General features: G+C 36.5%; 1 protein-coding gene across 1 annotated transcript in view; it reads left to right on the top strand.

Moving 5' to 3' along the window:
- LOC121383515 overlaps nucleotides 1-18,066 on the top strand; it is a 53,332-nt gene extending 35,266 nt beyond the window's left edge. Inside the window, exons 14-18 of the mRNA XM_041513586.1 lie at nucleotides 380-488; nucleotides 1,787-1,859; nucleotides 12,993-13,136; nucleotides 16,746-16,891; nucleotides 17,692-18,066. Of these exons, the coding sequence (XP_041369520.1) occupies nucleotides 380-488; nucleotides 1,787-1,859; nucleotides 12,993-13,136; nucleotides 16,746-16,891; nucleotides 17,692-17,929 (710 nt within the window). The 3' untranslated portion in view covers nucleotides 17,930-18,066. The remainder of the gene's footprint in view (nucleotides 1-379; nucleotides 489-1,786; nucleotides 1,860-12,992; nucleotides 13,137-16,745; nucleotides 16,892-17,691) is intronic.
- Nucleotides 18,067-20,086: the final 2,020 nt, after the last annotated feature.

Here is a 20,086-nt window from a genome sequence, read left to right as displayed (position 1 = left end):
TATCTAATAACATTAAAATAGTTACAATAAATAAAAGGTTATATATGCTATGAATATATTTGAAAAGAAATGTCCATTCTATAAAAAAAAATTTTTATTTAAACCTTATTAGAGGTTGTTTGATCACATTATGGTACCTGTGATATAAGAGAAATTGTTTGATAAGTTTATAGTGGTACAAAAGAGAAAGATTGCTTTATCACAGTACAGAGTTTAAATAATAATGTACTCCACACAAATAAGTGGTTGGTTCTTAACACTTTAGCACACACACTAAAAGGAATTGGTTTTGTCAGTGTAGGGATTCATTGTTTTCCGTGGTGCGCATTAAATATTGTTTCCTGATCATTGGAGTCACTGTGGTGATTCTTTTACTCAGACCTCAAGGAGCCGTACGCCGAGCTGCAGCTTACTGCGGCAACACTGAGCACCGGTCCAGTGGGACCCAGCGACATGATTGAACACACCAACGTGTCTCTGTTAATGACGTAAGTCATGTTATGTATCACTCCAATGTGTCTCTGTTAATGACATACGTCATGTTATGTATAACACCAACGTGTCTGTGTTAATGTCGTAAGTCATCTTATGTATAACACCAACGTGTCTGTGTTAATGTCGTCAGTCATGTTATGTATCACACCAACGTGTCTGTGTTAATGACGTAAGTCATGTTATGTATCACGCCAATGCGTCCGTGTTAATGTTGTAGGTCATGTTATGTATCACGCCAATGCGTCTGTGTTAATATCGTAAGTCTTGTTATGTATCAAAGCATTGTGTCATGCTGTGTATCACGCCAACGTGTCTGTGTTAATGTCGTAAGTCATATTAGTATGCCTCTATTAATGTCGTAAATCCTATTTATCACACCGGTGTACCTGTCAATCTTGAAGTCTTTTTTTTAAATCTTGATATTTATGTCAGCAGTGTGTTAATGTACGTCCTCTTATCCATCATATCAATCCCCCTCCCCTCTCTATCTCTCCCCCCCCCCACTCTCTCTGTGTATCACGCCAACGTGTCTGTATTAATGTCGTAAGTCATATTAGTATGCCTCTGTTAATGTCGTAAATCCTATTTATCACACCGGTGTACCTATCAATCTTGAAGTCTTTTTTTTTAATCTTGATATTTATGTCAACAGTGTGTTAATGTACGTCCTCTTATCCATCATATCAATCCCTCTCCCCTCTCTATCCCCCCCCCCCCCCTCTCTCTATACGTATGTCTGTCTATTTCTGTCTCCGTCTCTCTCTGTCTGTCTGTCTGTCTCTCTCTCTCTCTCTCTCTCTCTCTCTCTCTCTCTCTCTCTCTCTCTCTCTCTCTCTCTCTCTCTCTCTCTCTCTCTCTGTGTGTGTGTGTGTGTGTGTGTGTGTGTGTGTTTGGTGTGTGTCATAAATCTTGTTATTTATCACATTTCTGTTGACGTCGTAAGTCTGTTATTAAATCGTGTCCATTGAAATGGGTTTCACGCTATTCTACACCCTGACAAATTCCGATGCCATCTTCTACATTTTAAAAATTAAATTAAATTAAACATTTGGAATTATATATATGATTTGGTTATAAATGTGAACGGAATATTGCATGTAAAATTTAAAATATATATTCATCTAATGAAATCAGAAGCCAAGAGGCTCCACACAGACCATATCTATTTAAATATTAAAACACTTGGTGGTTGAGTTTGCATAAATCAAATATGTCTATAAGCAATTGCAATCAAGTTCGATTTGAAAGCATTGATTAAAGTAAACTGTTAGTATTGCTCACTTCAATTCAGATGTTGCAATGCTGATGGAATGGTCTTAAAACCTACAAAGCCAGCCATGGCAATCAACAGTCAGATCACAAAGGTAACTTCTTCTCTTTTTTTTTAAACCTTCCTTTAATTATGTATAACAGTATTAAATAGTATTACCTCTATAAATTACAATTAAAAGACGTTTAAATCTCATCCACGTTAGGTAGATATTTTGGATGTCGATTATTACTTAGACACTTCGTCAAACCTAGCACTATAGAGACTACACGCCTCGTTCACAGAAACAATGTATATTACAATATCCACTATTGTGTAGAATGAAACAATTTAAGCATTATACAAACAAATCAATATATAAAAAATATACCTGAGATCCAGGCAGGAGGTGCTCGATTTCAAAGTGCTTAGAGAATCTTGCGTTTAACAAGTGAATGCAATAGGAAGGGAATTTTTATTTAACGACGCACTCAACACATTTTATTTACGGTTATATGGCATCAGGCATATGGTTAAGGAAGTAGTATATTTTGTACGTAGCGGGGACAACAAAGGAAATACAATGGAGTCGCCTCCAATACAATGGATATGCACCTCCGGAACAATGGGTCCCCAATCCGCAACAATGGATGTGCACCTATTGTCTTTCCGGTTCAGTGGAGCGTATAATTGGATTTTCCGGTTCAGTGGAGCGTATAATTGGTTTTTCCGGTTCAATGGAGCGAATAATGGATTTTTGAACAAAAGAAGTGCACCTATTGTGCTGAGTGGATGACTGACATTTTTTAAAAAGGATGACTGGCATTTTTTCAAATTTTGGGCGGGAAAGTTCAATGGGAACTAAGTGGTATTATTTATAGTATTATTTATAGATAGTCTGAGTCAGTCTTTTGTGTTTGCTTGGTTTTAGTTGTCACAATGTGATGGGTACAAAGAACTTTATATAAATATGCTTTGAAAGGTTTATTGTTAGCAATGATGAAATAATATTTTGAATTGAAAACCAGTTGAAACCGGTTTATTTGTTATTTATTATTATTATTAACCAATCGTAACACTCGTTTTAAACATTGCATTTGAATGTAGCAGTTTTATTCCACCCAGCAGCTAGTATAAAGCTTCCTCTTGCATATAGTAATCTTCATTTGTGTAAATGTATTCGAGATGAGCAAACAGTATTCGTGGATCATTGTGGCACACCCACGACGTGAACCAGAGAGAGTGTTATCGGACGATTCTCAGTGGTATGAAAGCAAGTCTGAAGCTGTCAACTCACTCAAACGTTTTATAGCTCGTGGTGTTGACATTCCAGATAGTTGGGGAGGTCCGTACTATTTTATAGTAAGTCGATCAGCGTACGTTGTAAATTATGACAGACTTGATTAACAAAACTGTGAGTAATTTTTCCCTTCTTAAGGATGGAACTATAAACCGAAGACGGTTGTATTGATTCATGCATCACTCAAAAAGGCCAAGGCGTTGATAGAAACGACACCTGAATGAAATTCATGATGGGGTCAACATCATGCCCTGAGTGTGGGGATACTTTTTCCAGATATGACAATATGCAAAGGCACCGTAGACAGATACATCGACCAAACACCCTCCCTCCTCCTCCTCCTCCTCCTCCTCAATTCTCCCCATATACGCCTCCTCCTCCTCCTCCTCCTCCTCCTCCTCTTCCTCCTCCTCAAAGGCCAGCGACACAATCAGCAACCTTGGGATTACAAGCTGAACAATACGGAGAGCCTTTCAAATTTACTATACCATCTAATGCTGTTTTAGTGGGTCCGAGTGGATGTGGGAAAACTATGTTTATGTACCAAATACTCCAGAAAGGACTCATCAAGCCTAAACCTAACAACATAATTTGGTGTTACACCGAGTGGCAGCCACTTTACGATGCTATTCGTGAAACAATGCCCCAAGTCCAGTTTGTGAAAGGTATCCCCTACAACCTACAGGACGACAACTTCTTTGATGCACGCAACAACAATGTTTTAATTCTGGATGATCACATGACCGAGGCCAAAGATGATAAACGTATTTCTCAGTTATTTACAAGAACTTCGCACCACAAGAATGTAGCTAACTTCCTGCTGTTACAAAACCTGTTTCCAAGAGGCAAGGAGTCACGTGATATTGCTCTCAACTCTCACTACGTGACCTTGTTTAATTCGCCCATTGATAGACATCAAGTAAACTTGTTTGGGAGAAGAATCTATCCAAATAACAGTGATCGTTTTATGTCGGTTTATGAGACTGCTGTTCAGAGACCTTATGGGAATCTTACCATAGACTTGCGACCATCAACTCACGAGAATGAGAGACTTAAACCAAATGTTTTAGATTGCCCATCAGAAATCCAACGAAGGCAGTCCACTCTTTCTACAGACCATGAAAATAGTTATAATAACAATAATGCTTTAAATAACGTGTCGTCGCCGACAGATTCTCAGATACATTCAGGCACCCGACCCGTGCACACTGTTGATCCCGTGGATTCTGAAACCAAAAATAATTTGGAAGTGAAATATACAGCCGAAGACGCGGGCGAATCCAGTGACGAAGCAGATCCCTTTGTTATGGCTACTGCTTGTACCGACTGCGGCGTTTTATTTGGCAATATGACGGATCTACAACGCCATATTAAATCATGGTGCCCAGAGAACGGATTTATGCCCTCCAGAAAACGCGCTAAGATAGATGAAGAAGACATCTTTGACACGCAGAAAGGAGGAGAAAAGCGCATGTATGATAAAAGAGAACACGAACTGACTGTAGAATGGCAGAATGTTGGCTTACAGCGAGTATGGGGTCGTGTTCGTATCATGCATATAGAAGACATGAAAAGCAGACGTAAGAAATATATACAGCAAGGGAAGACACAAGAGTGGATAGACAGAAAACTGCAGCGACTGTGGGAAAACGAATTGCTTAAAACACTAAGTATTGTTATTGAATTTACAAAGTATTTTTCAGAAGCACCTTTATTTCGATCTATACTGGATAGTTTAAACAAAACTGACCCTAACATAGATCAAATGCTAATAAAGGACAAAATCAAGCTACTGCTGAAGCCCATCATGAAAGAAATAATATCGTATGTAGATCTGACGGAAGAAAGTGAATCGGAATCTGATCATTCAGATGTTTCTGAAACGAGTGAGCAGGAATAGAATACTTAAGTTTAAGCAATACATTTTTATGTTCACTTTGCATTGAGCATAGATCAGACCGGACGTTAAAACCCCTAAGCTTATCAGTATGACTGTGAAGAAGAAGCGATCAAACCTGATTCACATAATCAAATCACATCCAGTCACGATGAAAAGTGAACAGAAGAAACCAGTCGTTTTGTTTGTGAAAAGACGGGCAGACCTTGGACCACCTGGGAAGAAGTTACTTCCAAAATACTAACACAATATGAACGTTTGTTGATGTACATGATCAAATGTAACATGTCTTTTGTGGTGTTTTTACAAATACTCTGCAATAAAGAATACGTACTACTTAAATGCATTTTTTGTGAATTCTGTTATCGAATGCAGATTCTTAAACCTGAGTACACCTACAGCAAGCGTTCAACCAATTACGAGGGTCCCCTCCCGTTTTAAAAAAAAAAAAAAAAAAGAGAGAGAAAAAAGTTCAGGGTTATATTTTCAAGTACCATGATTTTCATTTTTTTTTTTATTATAATAATAATAATAATAATAATAATAATAATAATAATTAATTATTATTAGTAGTATTATTATTATTAGTATTATTTTAGTATTCTCTACACGTTGTGTGATACAGACGTTCTTAGTAACTCCGATTTCTCTGTAAACAGAATTGTAATCAGAACAGAAACTACCCACTCACTAGAGAAATGTACTTTACGTTTCTACGTTAATACTTTCTAAATGTATTTTCTTTCCTTTAGAGTATAAAACATCAGTCGAACAGAAATATAGCAAATAATCACGCACGGTAGACTAAACTGAATACGTTTTAGTGTTAAGTATTAGTATGACCTAAAAATTCCGTGAGCAATGTGACAAACTTAATGATACAACAGTTTTCTCTTACCAAACGCTACCCACATTTGGACAATGTATTACTGCCCTCGAGGATTTTTTTTTAATCCTACACTACATTCATTTAAAGGTATTTTGCTCTGTTCAGAAATGTATTGCGAGTTATGGTCTTTAATGTGTCAAAAGACTATAATTTAGTCATCAATTTGTTTATATAGGAAACCATTCCTTGTACACTTTAATGTACTTTGTGTTAATATATAAAAATCGCTAATATCTATAAGTTAAAATATTCTTTAAAGTAAGCTAGTGTCACGAACTCTGAGTTTCTAGGTTACCACAAGTAGTTCATCCTTTAAAAGTAAGACATAGTAAAATGCGAACAAGTACTGTTTGTACATAAATGTAGCAAAGAGTCTCGCTTGACACACTCAACAGAATAGGTTTTATGTTTGAAGTATTTGTACTGTGGTCAGTGCGTACTTGCAAAGAAACATACTCTCCTGATTGAAATTATATTACTTAAGGGCATAGATGACACCTGTTATTTCTATAGTTAAACAATCTCTCACAGACTGCACGAAATCTGGAGTTTCTATGGTATCGCGTTAAAATAGTCTCGCATGGTTGAAAATTCAGAATGTGTTTTATATTTGGAAAGTAAGCGTTTAATCCAAAAGTACTTTGACAAGAAATATACTCCCATCACTGAAATTAAAGACAAATATTTGAGATTCAGATATCAGCTGTGATTTCTATAGTGAATAGAAACTTAACCATGACATGGCAATTTTTAAATCATTAATGTATGTCAAGCAAGTAACTCGTGGGTACCGGTTTAAAGTTAAATCCCATTGGTCAATAGTAAGCTGTCAATAATTTTGAAGTTATTAGTTATTGTTAACCGTTTTCGACAAAACTGGGGAACGCAAGTATTTTCACAGCACAGTATATAATTTTCAGTATCTTAAGCAAATAAGGATAAACTAGTATTTGCCATTCTTAATTTTAACATTAGATTGTCGTGTAGATATCTTTTTCAAGAAAATTATTTGAATCACCTACTGTGCTTTATTTGGATTTTATACGGGCTTACCGAATGTTTGTTCAATTTGGATTACCTACTGTTGTTTCAGTTTGGATTACCTACTGTTGTTTCAGTTTGGATTATATACTGTTGTTTCAGTTTGGATTACCTACTATTGTTTCAATTTGGATTATATACTGTTGTTTCAATTTGGATTACCTACTATTGTTTCAATTTGGATTATATACTGTTGTTTCAATTTGGATTACCTACTGTTGTTTCAGTTTGGATTATATACTGTTATTTCAATTTGGATTATATACTGTTATTTCAATTTGGATTACCTACTGTTGTTTCAATTTGGAATACATACTGTATTATCTGTGTATTATTATATCGGATTACACTCTAGTTACATCACAAATAATGCCAATAAAGAAGTAACGAATTAAATTAATCTTGTAGTGTATAAGTAATATGTATTATAAAGGTAGGAGTTACAGGGCCAGCTGGGTGAGAAAATAATTTGCCAATAATATTTAAATTAAAATTACATAAACCTTTTTCACTATTTTAAAAATAACATTTTAAATAACATTTTTAAAAGGTATTTTACAATTTAAATAAATTTGTTAATGTTTTAAAAATTATTTATGAATTTAAACAAAATTTGTTCATGTTTTAACAATTATTTTTCAATTTAAATTAAATTTGTTAACGTTTTAAACAAATGTTTTACCAATTCAGTTGCCAGAATTGTCTACTTTTCAGTGTTTTCACTATGGTGCATTACTTTGCCGTATCTACCCATGATTACCTACTGCCGTGATTTTATTTTTGGAATACCTACTCTGAATATGTACCAGGAAACACCCTAGTTCATGCAAATAAAAAATTAAAACATTTCTTACAATGTTTTGTTAGATATATAAAGAGGTATAACCAGAATTACCTGTGGGTATACAATTATACTGCTATCTAATAAACTAGTCTAAGACTAATGTTTAAAAATATAACAAACCAGCATTTTGTGACACAACTATTTATTTCAAAATGTTTGTACAACAACACATAAAGTGGATACATGATTGTGTACACTATTTAATATTAGTATGAGCAGGAAATACAAGGCGGGCTACAATATCTAAAATATTTACATATAAAGTTATACACGAATACATCATTCTGTAATGTATCTTTACTAAACTGATTCACAATATCGCTCATCATCAGGTCAGTTTTACATTTTTGTAACAAGTAATACAAACAATAGAATCCACACGTTTTAGCGTTCATAGTCTGAACGGATTTGTTATTGTACACGTAAGATGAAGAATGTCTCTTTAAAAAATCTACAAATATTGCATTGTAATGTTTGGGTGGTTTACCAAAACTATCGAAAAACTCTGCTGTATTATTATTATTAAAATAGAACGCCACCCAGTGATGACCAGGTAGGTGAGATGGGTCTGTGTTTACAATACACCCCCAAGGGCTCCGCCGTTTCAAACGTGGTAGTGTGTCGCTCGAGTAAACACCTACAATGCGTGAACGTAAATCTGAGTCACAGTCAATCGCACACTGAATCTGCTTTCCATTCATGATCTATTTGACAAACACGTTCCTGGTTTGATCAATTTCGATCAAGCTGGGGAATTCACCATACACTATACAACTCACTGTCTTTGTTAATGCAGATTTAAACTGCACTTCTAACCTTAAGTTACCGTTTTTTAATAAACTTAAATAATCAGAGTCCACGAAAACGGGTTCAAGGTTGAACACAAACAGACCATTTCCCAAAGAAAATTCAGTTCTTTCAATATAATTTCCACAATCCAGGTTCCAGCTATTAACACCTTCAAACAAATTCACGTAGGCACTGACGTCATCTGCTTCGACTGGTCGACCGGGGACACTGACACCATCCAAATATAAGCCCACCGTTTTCACGAATGAACTCTGGAAGTTAAACGGGTTCTTTGTGTATGATCCACTCACTCCGTCACCGTTGACAAAACCAACAATCAGTCTGTTTGGACACTGTGACTGGTACACACTGTCCCACACGTAACTCTGTTGAGAAGACGGAATACTACTCATTTTAACTTCGGTTTTAGTGAATGGGTACAAAGCGTTAGACTTTTCAAACAGTTTGTTGTGTGTTAAAATAAGTGCACTGTTCATTTTCAGTTTACATATCTTGAAGTAAATATCTACGAGTTCGATCTTGTACTCCTGACCGGACTTCCCAGACATCAAACAAAAGGGTATGGAGCTCCGAAATAACTTAACTGTCATATCAACCCCATTCACCATATATCTGCCCATGTAAAAAATATCTTCACACAGGGGACCTTCCATGGTAACCGTTTTGGTGTCTGCAATGTGCGCTCCTCGGTCCGATACTCCAGAATTAGTACCAGTGATAGGATCGGTACTTTCGATGTCTGCTTGTGTCTCTCCGACGTCCTTGTAAAACATCTGAGATTGTAGTTGCGATTGTTTAGCTTCAGCGCCATAATTCAGTAAGGTTTGAATGTATGCTTTGTAGGGATAATGATTGTTCGCCGAACTCACCAGCTGACCTTGTAAGTACACAGCGACTTGCGACCACAGAGCTTGCATGAATAAATTTACTGGGGCCACATGTTCGTCCTTACCCAAAACCGTTCCATCGGAATGACTCACTTTCAGTTTAACATGTAAACGACTTCGTTTCAAATCCACGTAGTCACTTCCACTATTTGCAATTTGAAATTCTACCGGTGACGAATCTGTAATTTGACTAACAGGTCTAACATCGACGTAGTAATGTTGAAACACACTCGTTTGGTATGGGGGCATAGTAAACAGATCCAAAGCACTAGGTAAACCTTCCACAAAGTCTTTGTCTGTAAGGAGTGACATATTGTTTGTTGTTGTTGTTGTCGTTTATACAAATATATCTTTTTCACTAACAGCTGATTTGTACTTCGATGTAGGAGCTCGTTTTTTCTGTACTGTCATGCGTCTGACTTTTTTGCTTCTGACAATTCGATCACCAGATTTATGTTTTATAGCCCTGGTACGTTCCTGTTCAGCTTCGGCCCTTTCTACAACATCTTGTGTTTGTGACGTCACTTCTATTTTAGGTTTGTGCTTGTTGTCCCCGTCACTGTTTACATGTCTCGGAATCATTGGAATCATATAAGAAAACCACTTATGCTTGTAATTCCCAACTCCAGATCCAACCTGCTTATTTGACTGAACAACATTCTTTGTTCGTTTATCAAAATACTTTAACCATTTATTAACATCAGGTACGTAAAGTTTTCGATCCATGTTAATTTACTCTAAAAACGGATAATGTCGTAATAGTAGTGTCACACTCGTGCTCTCTTTGATAAATGAAACCGGAACGCCTGATGCTGCTTTTATACGTATTTCGACATATGAACTCTCTGTCACTACAACTGCTATATTCCACAGTGTGTTAAACTCGTAACGTGGACCGTCTCGTAAATCCACACGTCTCAGTAGAGGTACAAAACTATCACCTACTAGACTGCTGCCACACAAATTACACAACACATCTACTTGTAAATCGTTCATACCATGAAGGTCAATTTCTCCAAAATTCAAATCCACGAGAGACACAATCCACACACCTTCAAAAGTTAACCTCTTGTTTAACTTTACTCGAAAGTGATAGGGGTTGTTGTCAGGAAACACTGATTTAGAATCCGAGCTCTTCAAAATAACGTACTTCTCCATGCTTCACACAGTTTTCAGTTCTCCTTCTTCTATGTACGAATCGAAGCTAGGTGGCCACCCTAACCACCGAACCAAATAGTACACTTTCCCCTTCTCCTTCTTCTTTTTTAACACTTTTTCGATTTTCCACAGAATGTCTTGATTTTTATTTACTTTCTGAAGTTCGGCCGTATAAAATATACCTTTCAACACTTCGTCGTGAAAATCTCTCAGTCTGTACACTGGAATACTTTGTCGTCTTCTTCTAGAATGTATTTTAAACAACTCTTCTGTCCACCTCAAGTCCTGCTCCTTTGTGAATGATTTACGCAAATAGCTGATTCTCGTTAAATCACCCACTTTAAATAAAAAGTTTGCCAATGGTTTCTTTACTTTAAGTTTCTTAACCATGGGCTCGACGTACAGATGACTCCACACTTTAATTTCGTTCGCTTTATTTACATCAACCGGTGCCCACAGTCCCAGTGACGAGTGAACTGTATTGTTATAATTGTGTACTAGATCTGCTAAAACGTCTATGTATTTGTGTGTATTGTTGTAAGTCGTAAAACGCGCGATAAGACCCCGAAGCGTCCTAATACTTCTTTCTGCGAAATTACTTTTGATATCTTCATTCTGCGTGACAATCAGTTTAATGTTTTCTTTTGATAGAAACTGCTTGAATACACCTGCGAACTCTGTACCTTTGTCTACCCGAACTTTCTTGGGTATGCGTTTGTCTTTTAAAATAGTTTTGAAGCCTTCTAACACCGTCTCCGGTTTCTTGTTTACAAGGGGTATGGCCCACAGGAATCTCGAAAGAATGTCAATAGCTATAAGCAGGTACCTAACTCCATCGTTGTCTTTTGAATGGCGGCTGACGTCCATTAAATCCATGTCAAACATCTCATCCTTTTTGTTAACCCGTACTCGGAGACGCTTGAATGAACGGTTCACTGGTTTGTGAAGACTATACGCATCTTCGTCATTTAACCACTGTGTTACCGCTTTCAACTTATATGTTTGTAAACCACGTCTTTTTAAAGCACCGTAAAACTTCTTCGGTCCGTAGAAAGCTCCAGCCTCACTCGGTTTTGTATAATATTGTTCAAGTCCGTTCTTGTTACGTTCATTCTTTTCAGTGTTAGGGTTCACTCTGGATGACATGACTGAACTAATGTATTCTGTCACATTAATTTATACGCGCAGACGATCTTCCAAACGTAGTATTTTAAGTACTTGATCTTTTAAAATGTTCATCCACTCTACAGTTTTAACATTCATATCCAAATAGTCTTTGCATTGATACTGACACAAAACAAATCCTGGAGTGTTTAATAAAACTGGATCTGCATAAACAAGACGTAACCACCTGTCAGTAACTACATCCTCGTTCAGTTCAACCCATGCTGTTGTGAAATAGCGTTCGAGCATATCCTCATGATTCAGTGTTTTACAGGTGTGAGTTTTCTCCTCCTCGAACATACATCCCATACACATTTCTTTACAGAATCGCTGAATCAGTTTACACACTTCAAAGGAATAACTCAGAGTTAACAAATTTTCCAGGCATTTTCTGTTATCAACTGTATCTACTTCATCCACGAGCACACGAGTTGGTCGTATTTTCTTGATTATTATTAGCTTTGTACTGCTAGTCAAATCGCAGAAGGAACGTTTGGCATCCATCTCACATTCAGTACGACTCGTAAACCAACAAGTTGATTTTTTCACTATTGTTTCATTAAAACTGCATTGTGATTGTAAAATATATTTCCAACTGAAGTAAACAGCCTGTTTCTTGTCGTTGTGATTCATCTTTGAACGCAATCGTTACAAATAATAAATAATTTCACTTCTCTTTATGTTATAACATATATTCAAATGCAATGTTTAAAACGAGTGTTACGATTGGTTAATAATAATAATAAATAACAAATAAACCGGTTTCAACTGGTTTTCAATTCAAAATATTATTTCATCATTGCTAACAATAAACCTTTCAAAGCATATTTATATAAAGTTCTTTGTACCCATCACATTGTGACAACTAAAACCAAGCAAACACAAAAGACTGACTCAGACTATCTATAAATAATACTATAAATAATACTACTTAGTTCCCATTGAACTTTCCCGCCCAAAATTTGAAAAAATGCCAGTCATCCTTTTTAAAAAATGTCAGTCATCCACTCAGCACAATAGGTGCACTTCTTTTGTTCAAAAATCCATTATTCGCTCCATTGAACCGGAAAAACCAATTATACGCTCCACTGAACCGGAAAGACAATAGGTGCACATCCATTGTTGCGGATTGGGGACCCATTGTTCCGGAGGTGCATATCCATTGTATTGGAGGCGACTCCATTGTATTTCCTTTGTTGTCCCCGCTACGTACAAAATATACTACTACTACAGCCGCCCCTATTGTTTCTGTTTGCAGTCTGCCTTCATGGAAGGGTCAGGTCCCACAGGAGAAGTCTGGACAACCTATAGCAGAATAGGAAACTATTATTTTGGAATCATACTCGGGGTCGGGCTAGCAGCGGACTACAACCTCACACCCGAGGAAGCCGGCTTCAACTTCGTAAGAAATATTTCTGTTTTGACCATCATGTTTTCAAACCATCCACTATCTACTGACTGTACTGATTGTTTTGTTTCCAATTTATAATTAAAAAAAATGTTATTTCAGTCATCCAGTTATAGCACTTAACAAATCCACAGACATTTATCATTAAAAAAAACCCTGTATCTATTATTTTGGAATCATACTCTGGGTCGGGCTAGCAGCGGACTACAACCTCACACCCGAGGAAGCCGGCTTCAACTTCGTAAGAAATATTTCTGTTTTGACCATCATGTTTTCAAACCATCCACTATCTACTGACTGTACTGATTGTTTTGCTTCCAATTTATAATTCAAAAATATGTTATTTCAGTCATCCAGTTATAGCACTTAACAAATCCACAGACATTTATCATTAAGAAAAACCTGTATCTATATATTATCAAATAACAACCATGCAAAGATTAACAAACAATGAAACAAAAGAACTTAAACATATACTGTCTACAAGATACACATTTTAAAAGTGAACTAGAATCCTGTATCGAAACACAATGGGGATATAAATGCCTATTCAGCTCGTTTTCAAGTAATTCAAGAGGTGTTGCTATACTGCTGAACAATAATTTTGAATATACATTACATAAAATGTATACCGATATTTCAGGTAATTATATTATAATTGACATAACTATCGAAGGGCAGAGAATTACGCTTGCTAACATATATGGTCCCAATGATGATAAACCAGAATTTTACGAAATTATTTTTAACCTTATAAATGAATTTGAAAGCGAAAAATGTAATAATAAGGATTGTCACGGGGATCCTATAATACCCGTAACTGAATGAAACACGATTATCAAAATATCTCTCCTAACTGTATATCTATTAGATCTCTCTGTAACAGGCAGTTATACCCGCTGGCTCGTCTAGGTATGATCAGAGATAAGATCTTATATATAGTATATATTATCATAGCACGTTTAGTTCACTAGAAAACACAACAAAAACAAAATACACTTTGGAATCTGTATTAACCTACGCTGACAAATGTACTGCCGCAGTAGTTAATTAAAAACAACAAATAATAAAAATCCAGAACTGATCACTTAATTAGTTAATCTCTAGGTGTCTAGTTTACACAATATGCTAATCACTTCACCGTGACACAACACCCACACGTGTGATAATAGAAACGCTTCCAGGAGAACTTAATTAATAAAGGAATTACAACTCTATTCCTAACTGGTTAATTTTTAATTAACCCTTACTACTCGTTCAGTAACGTGTGATAATTGAGAAACGCTTCCAGGAGAACTTAATTAATAAAAGAATTCCAACTCTATTCCTAACTGGTTAATTTTTAATTAACCCTTAACTACTCATTCAGTAACCTTGTAACACAGAATTAATACTGGTACCTATCACAATAAAGACAATAACCTACAGTTTACCTAGGTCCTCTAGGATGACTGGCTAAGCTTTAATAATTATTTAGACAGTGAGCCTACAGATTACTGCGTCAGATGACCGGCAGCACCGTCTAAATAATATTGGTATGATACAGTATTAAAATATTTAAAGTCACATCAATCACATCAATGTTATACACAGAGCAGAAATAATATTTACCAGTCCGGACGGACTAACGTTCCCCCTGGAAGCCTTTCTATGTTTCTCCCCGATATCTCTAAAACCCTAGCTATTTATTAAAAAATTCCAGTATCGCCTGGGGGTACATCGCGGCCCAACCCCCTATCAAGTGATATTTCCACAGAGACCACGCCGGCATATTTTTCTTAGATCGCCAGACTCAATGACGCCTAGTCGCCAAAATCACGGTTGTAAAAACCGCACTCGCGGAGGTATTACGTAACTACTGGCCACCTGGGCTTAAGTGCATATTGGAACTGCACACGGCCCTCTAAAACAATTAATATCGCCACAGGCGAAAACAAAATTAAGAGCATATTCCGTCACAAGGATTTAGATACAAAATATTATATACACATGTATATATAAACAACCCTAAAGCTAGAGGTAAAATTTTAGAAAATTTAGAAAAATATAAATTTATAGATCCATTCCGAGAACTTTATCCCAGCGTAAAGAAATATACATGGAGGAAAAAGAATCCCTCTAAACAAGCTAGATTGGACTTTTATCTCTGAAAATTTAATGCTTTTTGTAAACAAAGTGTCGATTGATAGTAGGTACAGGTCGGACCACCCAGATGTAATTCTATATTTGAAAATTCGTAACTATGTCAAAGGTAAGGGACTATGGAAATTCATTAATTCATTACTTAAGGACAAATGTTACGTTGATTCCATTAAAGAAACAATACAAAATGTTAAATGTCAGTACGCTCTACCGGTATATAACCTCGAAAATATAGATGATATTCCAAATGAAAGTATTCAATTCACGGTTAATGATCAGCTTTTCTTAGAAGTTTTGCTAATGGAAATTCGAGGGAAAACTATAGCGTACTCTACTTATAAAAAACAAATCTGAAGAGAAACTGGAATTGAAACTTATTGACGAAATAAAAATATTAGAAGAAAATGAAGATAATATTAATTCAGATTTGTTAGAAAGTAAGAGAAATCAATTAATAGAAATAAGAAGGAAAAAGTTAAAGGGCAAACTCATTTGATCTAGAACAAAATGGATAGAAGAATACTAAATATTTCTGAAATTTGGAAAACCGAAATTATTATAGTAAATTTATTTCTAGACTAGAATTAGATGATAGCAGTGTAGTAATCGAGCAAAATAAAATTTTAGAAGAAACAAAGCAATTTTATTTAAATTATACTAAAAAAGAAACCCACGAAAATTTAGAAATATTACAAATATTAATAATATTTTTGTAAATTAATTAACAGATGCAGAAGCGAAAGAATTAGTAGGACTGAATTGAATTGAATATAGTGAGGCATTGGAATTTCTTAAAAACATGAAACATGACAAAAGTCCTGGCTCAGGCGGTTTTTCAGCAGAATTTTTAAAGGTTTTTTTAATAGACCTAGGTCATTTCATTATTAGATCACTAAATTATAGTTATGAGATAAAAGAAATGTCTAATACACAAAACCTAGGTATTATTACGTGTATACCAAAAATAAATAAACCCAAACAGTTTTTTAAAAATTGGCGCCCAATTACCTTACTAAATTGTATATATAACATAGCTTCAGGATATATTGCTAACAGAATTAAAAATGTAGTAGATAAAATTACAGCTACGGATCAAACCGGTTTTATTAAGGGCAGGTACATAGGTGAAAATATACGATTAATATATGATATAATGTATTATACTGAGGTACAAAAAATACCAGGAATGTTGGTATTAATTGATTTCATTTTGATTTTTGCATCCAATATGAATTGTCAAATTAAAACATATTGAAACAAATTGATATGGCTTTTAATATTCTAGCTACTACAATATTCAATTAGTGTAAGACCTCAGAGAGACTTAACAATGAATTTACACAAATAATTAAAACATTGAAACAAACAAACAAACATACACACGCATGCACACACACACACACACACACACACACACACACACACACACACACAAAAATGTCTAACACATTTCTGTTTTAGTTTCAGCCGGATGTTGTGTTTGCTAAATCCAAACAGCATTCGACCACGCCGATGACGTTTAGCCAAAAATCCCCCCTGAAGCTAACGACAGCCTGTGCCAGAGATAACATTTGTCTTTACTACACTAGTCCAGCTTTATCGTTTGGGTAACATGCGAATTATATAGAGAGAATATTACATGAGTGGTAGTTAGATACCATTTATCTTACTACGGTAGTTGTTTTAAAACGCATCTAACGAGCGAAAGCGAGTTGGATACGTTTTTTAAAAAACGAATTGTATTCTGTTTCATACATATCCTGAAGAAAAAAAAAGTTTTAAAATTCATTTAAATGCCTTTTCCAACGAAAACATATTTACGGCCCTTTCGCTTATAGTTTTTTCCATTAGACGTATGGCATTGGTGACTTGGTCATCACCTAGGAGTAGCCAGTCGTATGTTTTTAAAATGTTATTGCATGTAGATGTGTTAACAAGTATGTGTTATAAAAAATAACGAATGATGTTCTTACCAACGGGTGTGTAAGAAACATGTTTAGTGCATAGTTGAAACATTTACTAGTATATTATCATGATGATGGAATGGCATAAGCAACATTAAGTAATATAGGTGTGGCCGGACCGTGAACGCATCTTTATAGAATAGTTATCGGTGAGGGAAGAGGGACCGTAAACGGTTTAATAAACCCATTCAGTTCCATGGCCTCTCTCTCACACACTACAAACTATTTAAATGAAACAATAAATTATACATAGTTCCTGTTCACGTTTTGTTTATAATCCGTAAAATATTTAATGGCTTGGTCAAAAACATTCGTCATGATAGACCTGTAAACCTTGAACGCCAATGCCAAATATTTATCTAAACAGATAAATTTAGTTTGATATATTTTCTTGAAAGTCGAAAAAACCCACTTTATGTGCAGCAAACTTTATTATTTTTCAGAGATGCCAAAGTATATATCTATGGTGAGGAGAACAAAGTGGTTCCAGTATCCCAGCAGAGAGTGACCGGTATCACCGTAGGTACTGATATACAGGTGTCAGTGAAGGGAGCCATTAACGAGGAAATCACCTTCGTCTTTCTGCGCGATAATGTCTACCTTCCGGTCTTGTGCAATCTTGGAGCTTCCGGTACAGCACTCATTAGCTACACGGAACAATCCTGCAATAGCATGTGTTGACGTAGTTCACAGATATTATTGTAATGATAATATTTATATCATTATAGTACCAAATCGTTATATATATGCTTGTAGTAAATTCATAACAATTTAAGTGGCATTGTAACAAAGCAATATCGAATAAAACGTATATACATGTTTAACACTGTTGTCAATGCATTCAGTCTGTGTAGGCCTACTGGATTTACATATGGACTCTTAAAAGTTAAAGTTTGTTTTCTTTAACGACACCACTAGAACACATTGATTATTAATCATCGGCTAATGGATGTCAAACATATGGTAATTTTGACATGTAGTCTTAGACAGGAAACCCGCTACATTTTTGCACATATAGCAATGGATCTTTTATATGCACTATCCCACAGACAGGATAACATATACCACGGCCTTTGATATACCAGTTGTGGTGCACTGGCTGGAACGAGAAATAGCCCAATGGGTCCACCGACGGGGATCGATCCTAGACCGACCGCGCATCAGGCGAGTCTTTACCACTGGGCTACGTCTTGCCTTGGACTCTTAAAAAGACAAAAGACTAAAAGGAAAGAAAAGTGAATATTTGTTTAACGATACCCAGCACATTTAAAACCACGGCTGTTTTGTGGCTAATATATAGCCTACACTTGGACGAGATGAACTAAAAATAAAAAGTTAAGTTTGTTTTCTTCAACAATACCACTAGAGCACATCGATTTATTTGGCTAATCATTAGCTATTGGATGTCAAACATGATACTTCCGACACATTGTCTTAGACGAAACCCACTACATTTTTCTATTGACAGTAAGGGTTCTTTTATAATAATATGCACTTTCCTACAGACAGGACTGCACATGAATAAGCTTACGAGGCGGGGGGAGGTGACAACTTCCCCTCCCCCCTCAATACTGAAGCAAATCTTCGCATTTTGGCATAAACGATGGAGACATTCGGGCAAAAAAAGCTGACCTGAAACCATGTCACCATGCATTTCCACCATTCTACACACAATAATAGTTGTAATCCTACCAAAAACGCGGAAATGGTTATTTTATGTACATTTATATATTTGTAGTATTAAATGAGAACAGAGCGATAGAGCAAGACTGAGAGAGTGCATATGTGCGTATGTGTATATGTTTGCCGGAGTAGGGATTATAGTACCCGCTAGCCTGTTGCATCGGCGAATCTGACTGACTGACTGTTACATTTGCAGATCCGACTGACTATTACATTGGCGGATCCGACTGACTGACTGTTACATTGGCGGATCCGACTGACTGTTACATTGGCGGATCTGACTGACTGACTGTTGCATTGGCGGATCCGACTGACTGACTGACTGTTACATTGGCGGATCCGACTGACTGACTATTACATTGGCAGATCTGACTGACTGACTGTTACATTGGCGGATCCGACTGGCTGACTGTTACATTGGCGTATCTGACTGACTGTTACATTGGCGGATCCGACTGACTGTTACATTGGCGGATCTGACTGACTGACTGTTACATTGGCGGATCCGACTGACTGACTGACTGTTACATTGGCGGATCTGACTGACTGACTGTTACGTTGGCGGATCCGACTGACTGTTACATTGGCGGATCTGACTGACTGTTACATTAGCGGATCCGACTGACTGACTGTTACATTGGCGGATCTGACTGACTGACTGTTACATTGGCGGATCCGACTGACTGACTAACTGTTACATTGGCGGATCCGACTGACTGACTGTTACATTGGCGAATCTGACTGACTGTTACATTGGCGGATCCGACTGGCTGACTGTTACATTGGCGTATCTGACTGACTGTTACATTGGCGGATCCGACTGACTGTTACATTGGCGGATCCGACTGACTGTTACATTGGCGGATCTGACTGACTGACTGTTACATTGGCGGATCCGACTGACTGACTGACTGTTACATTGGCGGATCTGACTGACTAACTGTTACATTGGCGGATCCGACTAACTGTTACATTGGCGGATCTGACTGACTGTTACATTAGCGGATCCGACTGACTGACTGTTACATTGGCGGATCTGACTGACTGACTGTTACATTGGCGGATCCGACTGACTGACTAACTGTTACATTGGCGGATCCGACTGACTGACTGTTACATTGGCGAATCTGACTGACTGTTACATTGGCGGATCCG

Source organism: Gigantopelta aegis, chromosome 10 (genome assembly GCF_016097555.1).
Source record: "Gigantopelta aegis isolate Gae_Host chromosome 10, Gae_host_genome, whole genome shotgun sequence".
Classification (NCBI taxonomy): Eukaryota; Metazoa; Mollusca; class Gastropoda; order Neomphalida; family Peltospiridae; genus Gigantopelta; species Gigantopelta aegis.
Note: the sequence above shows the minus strand (reverse complement) of the source record. Positions and strands in the feature narration are given on the sequence as shown.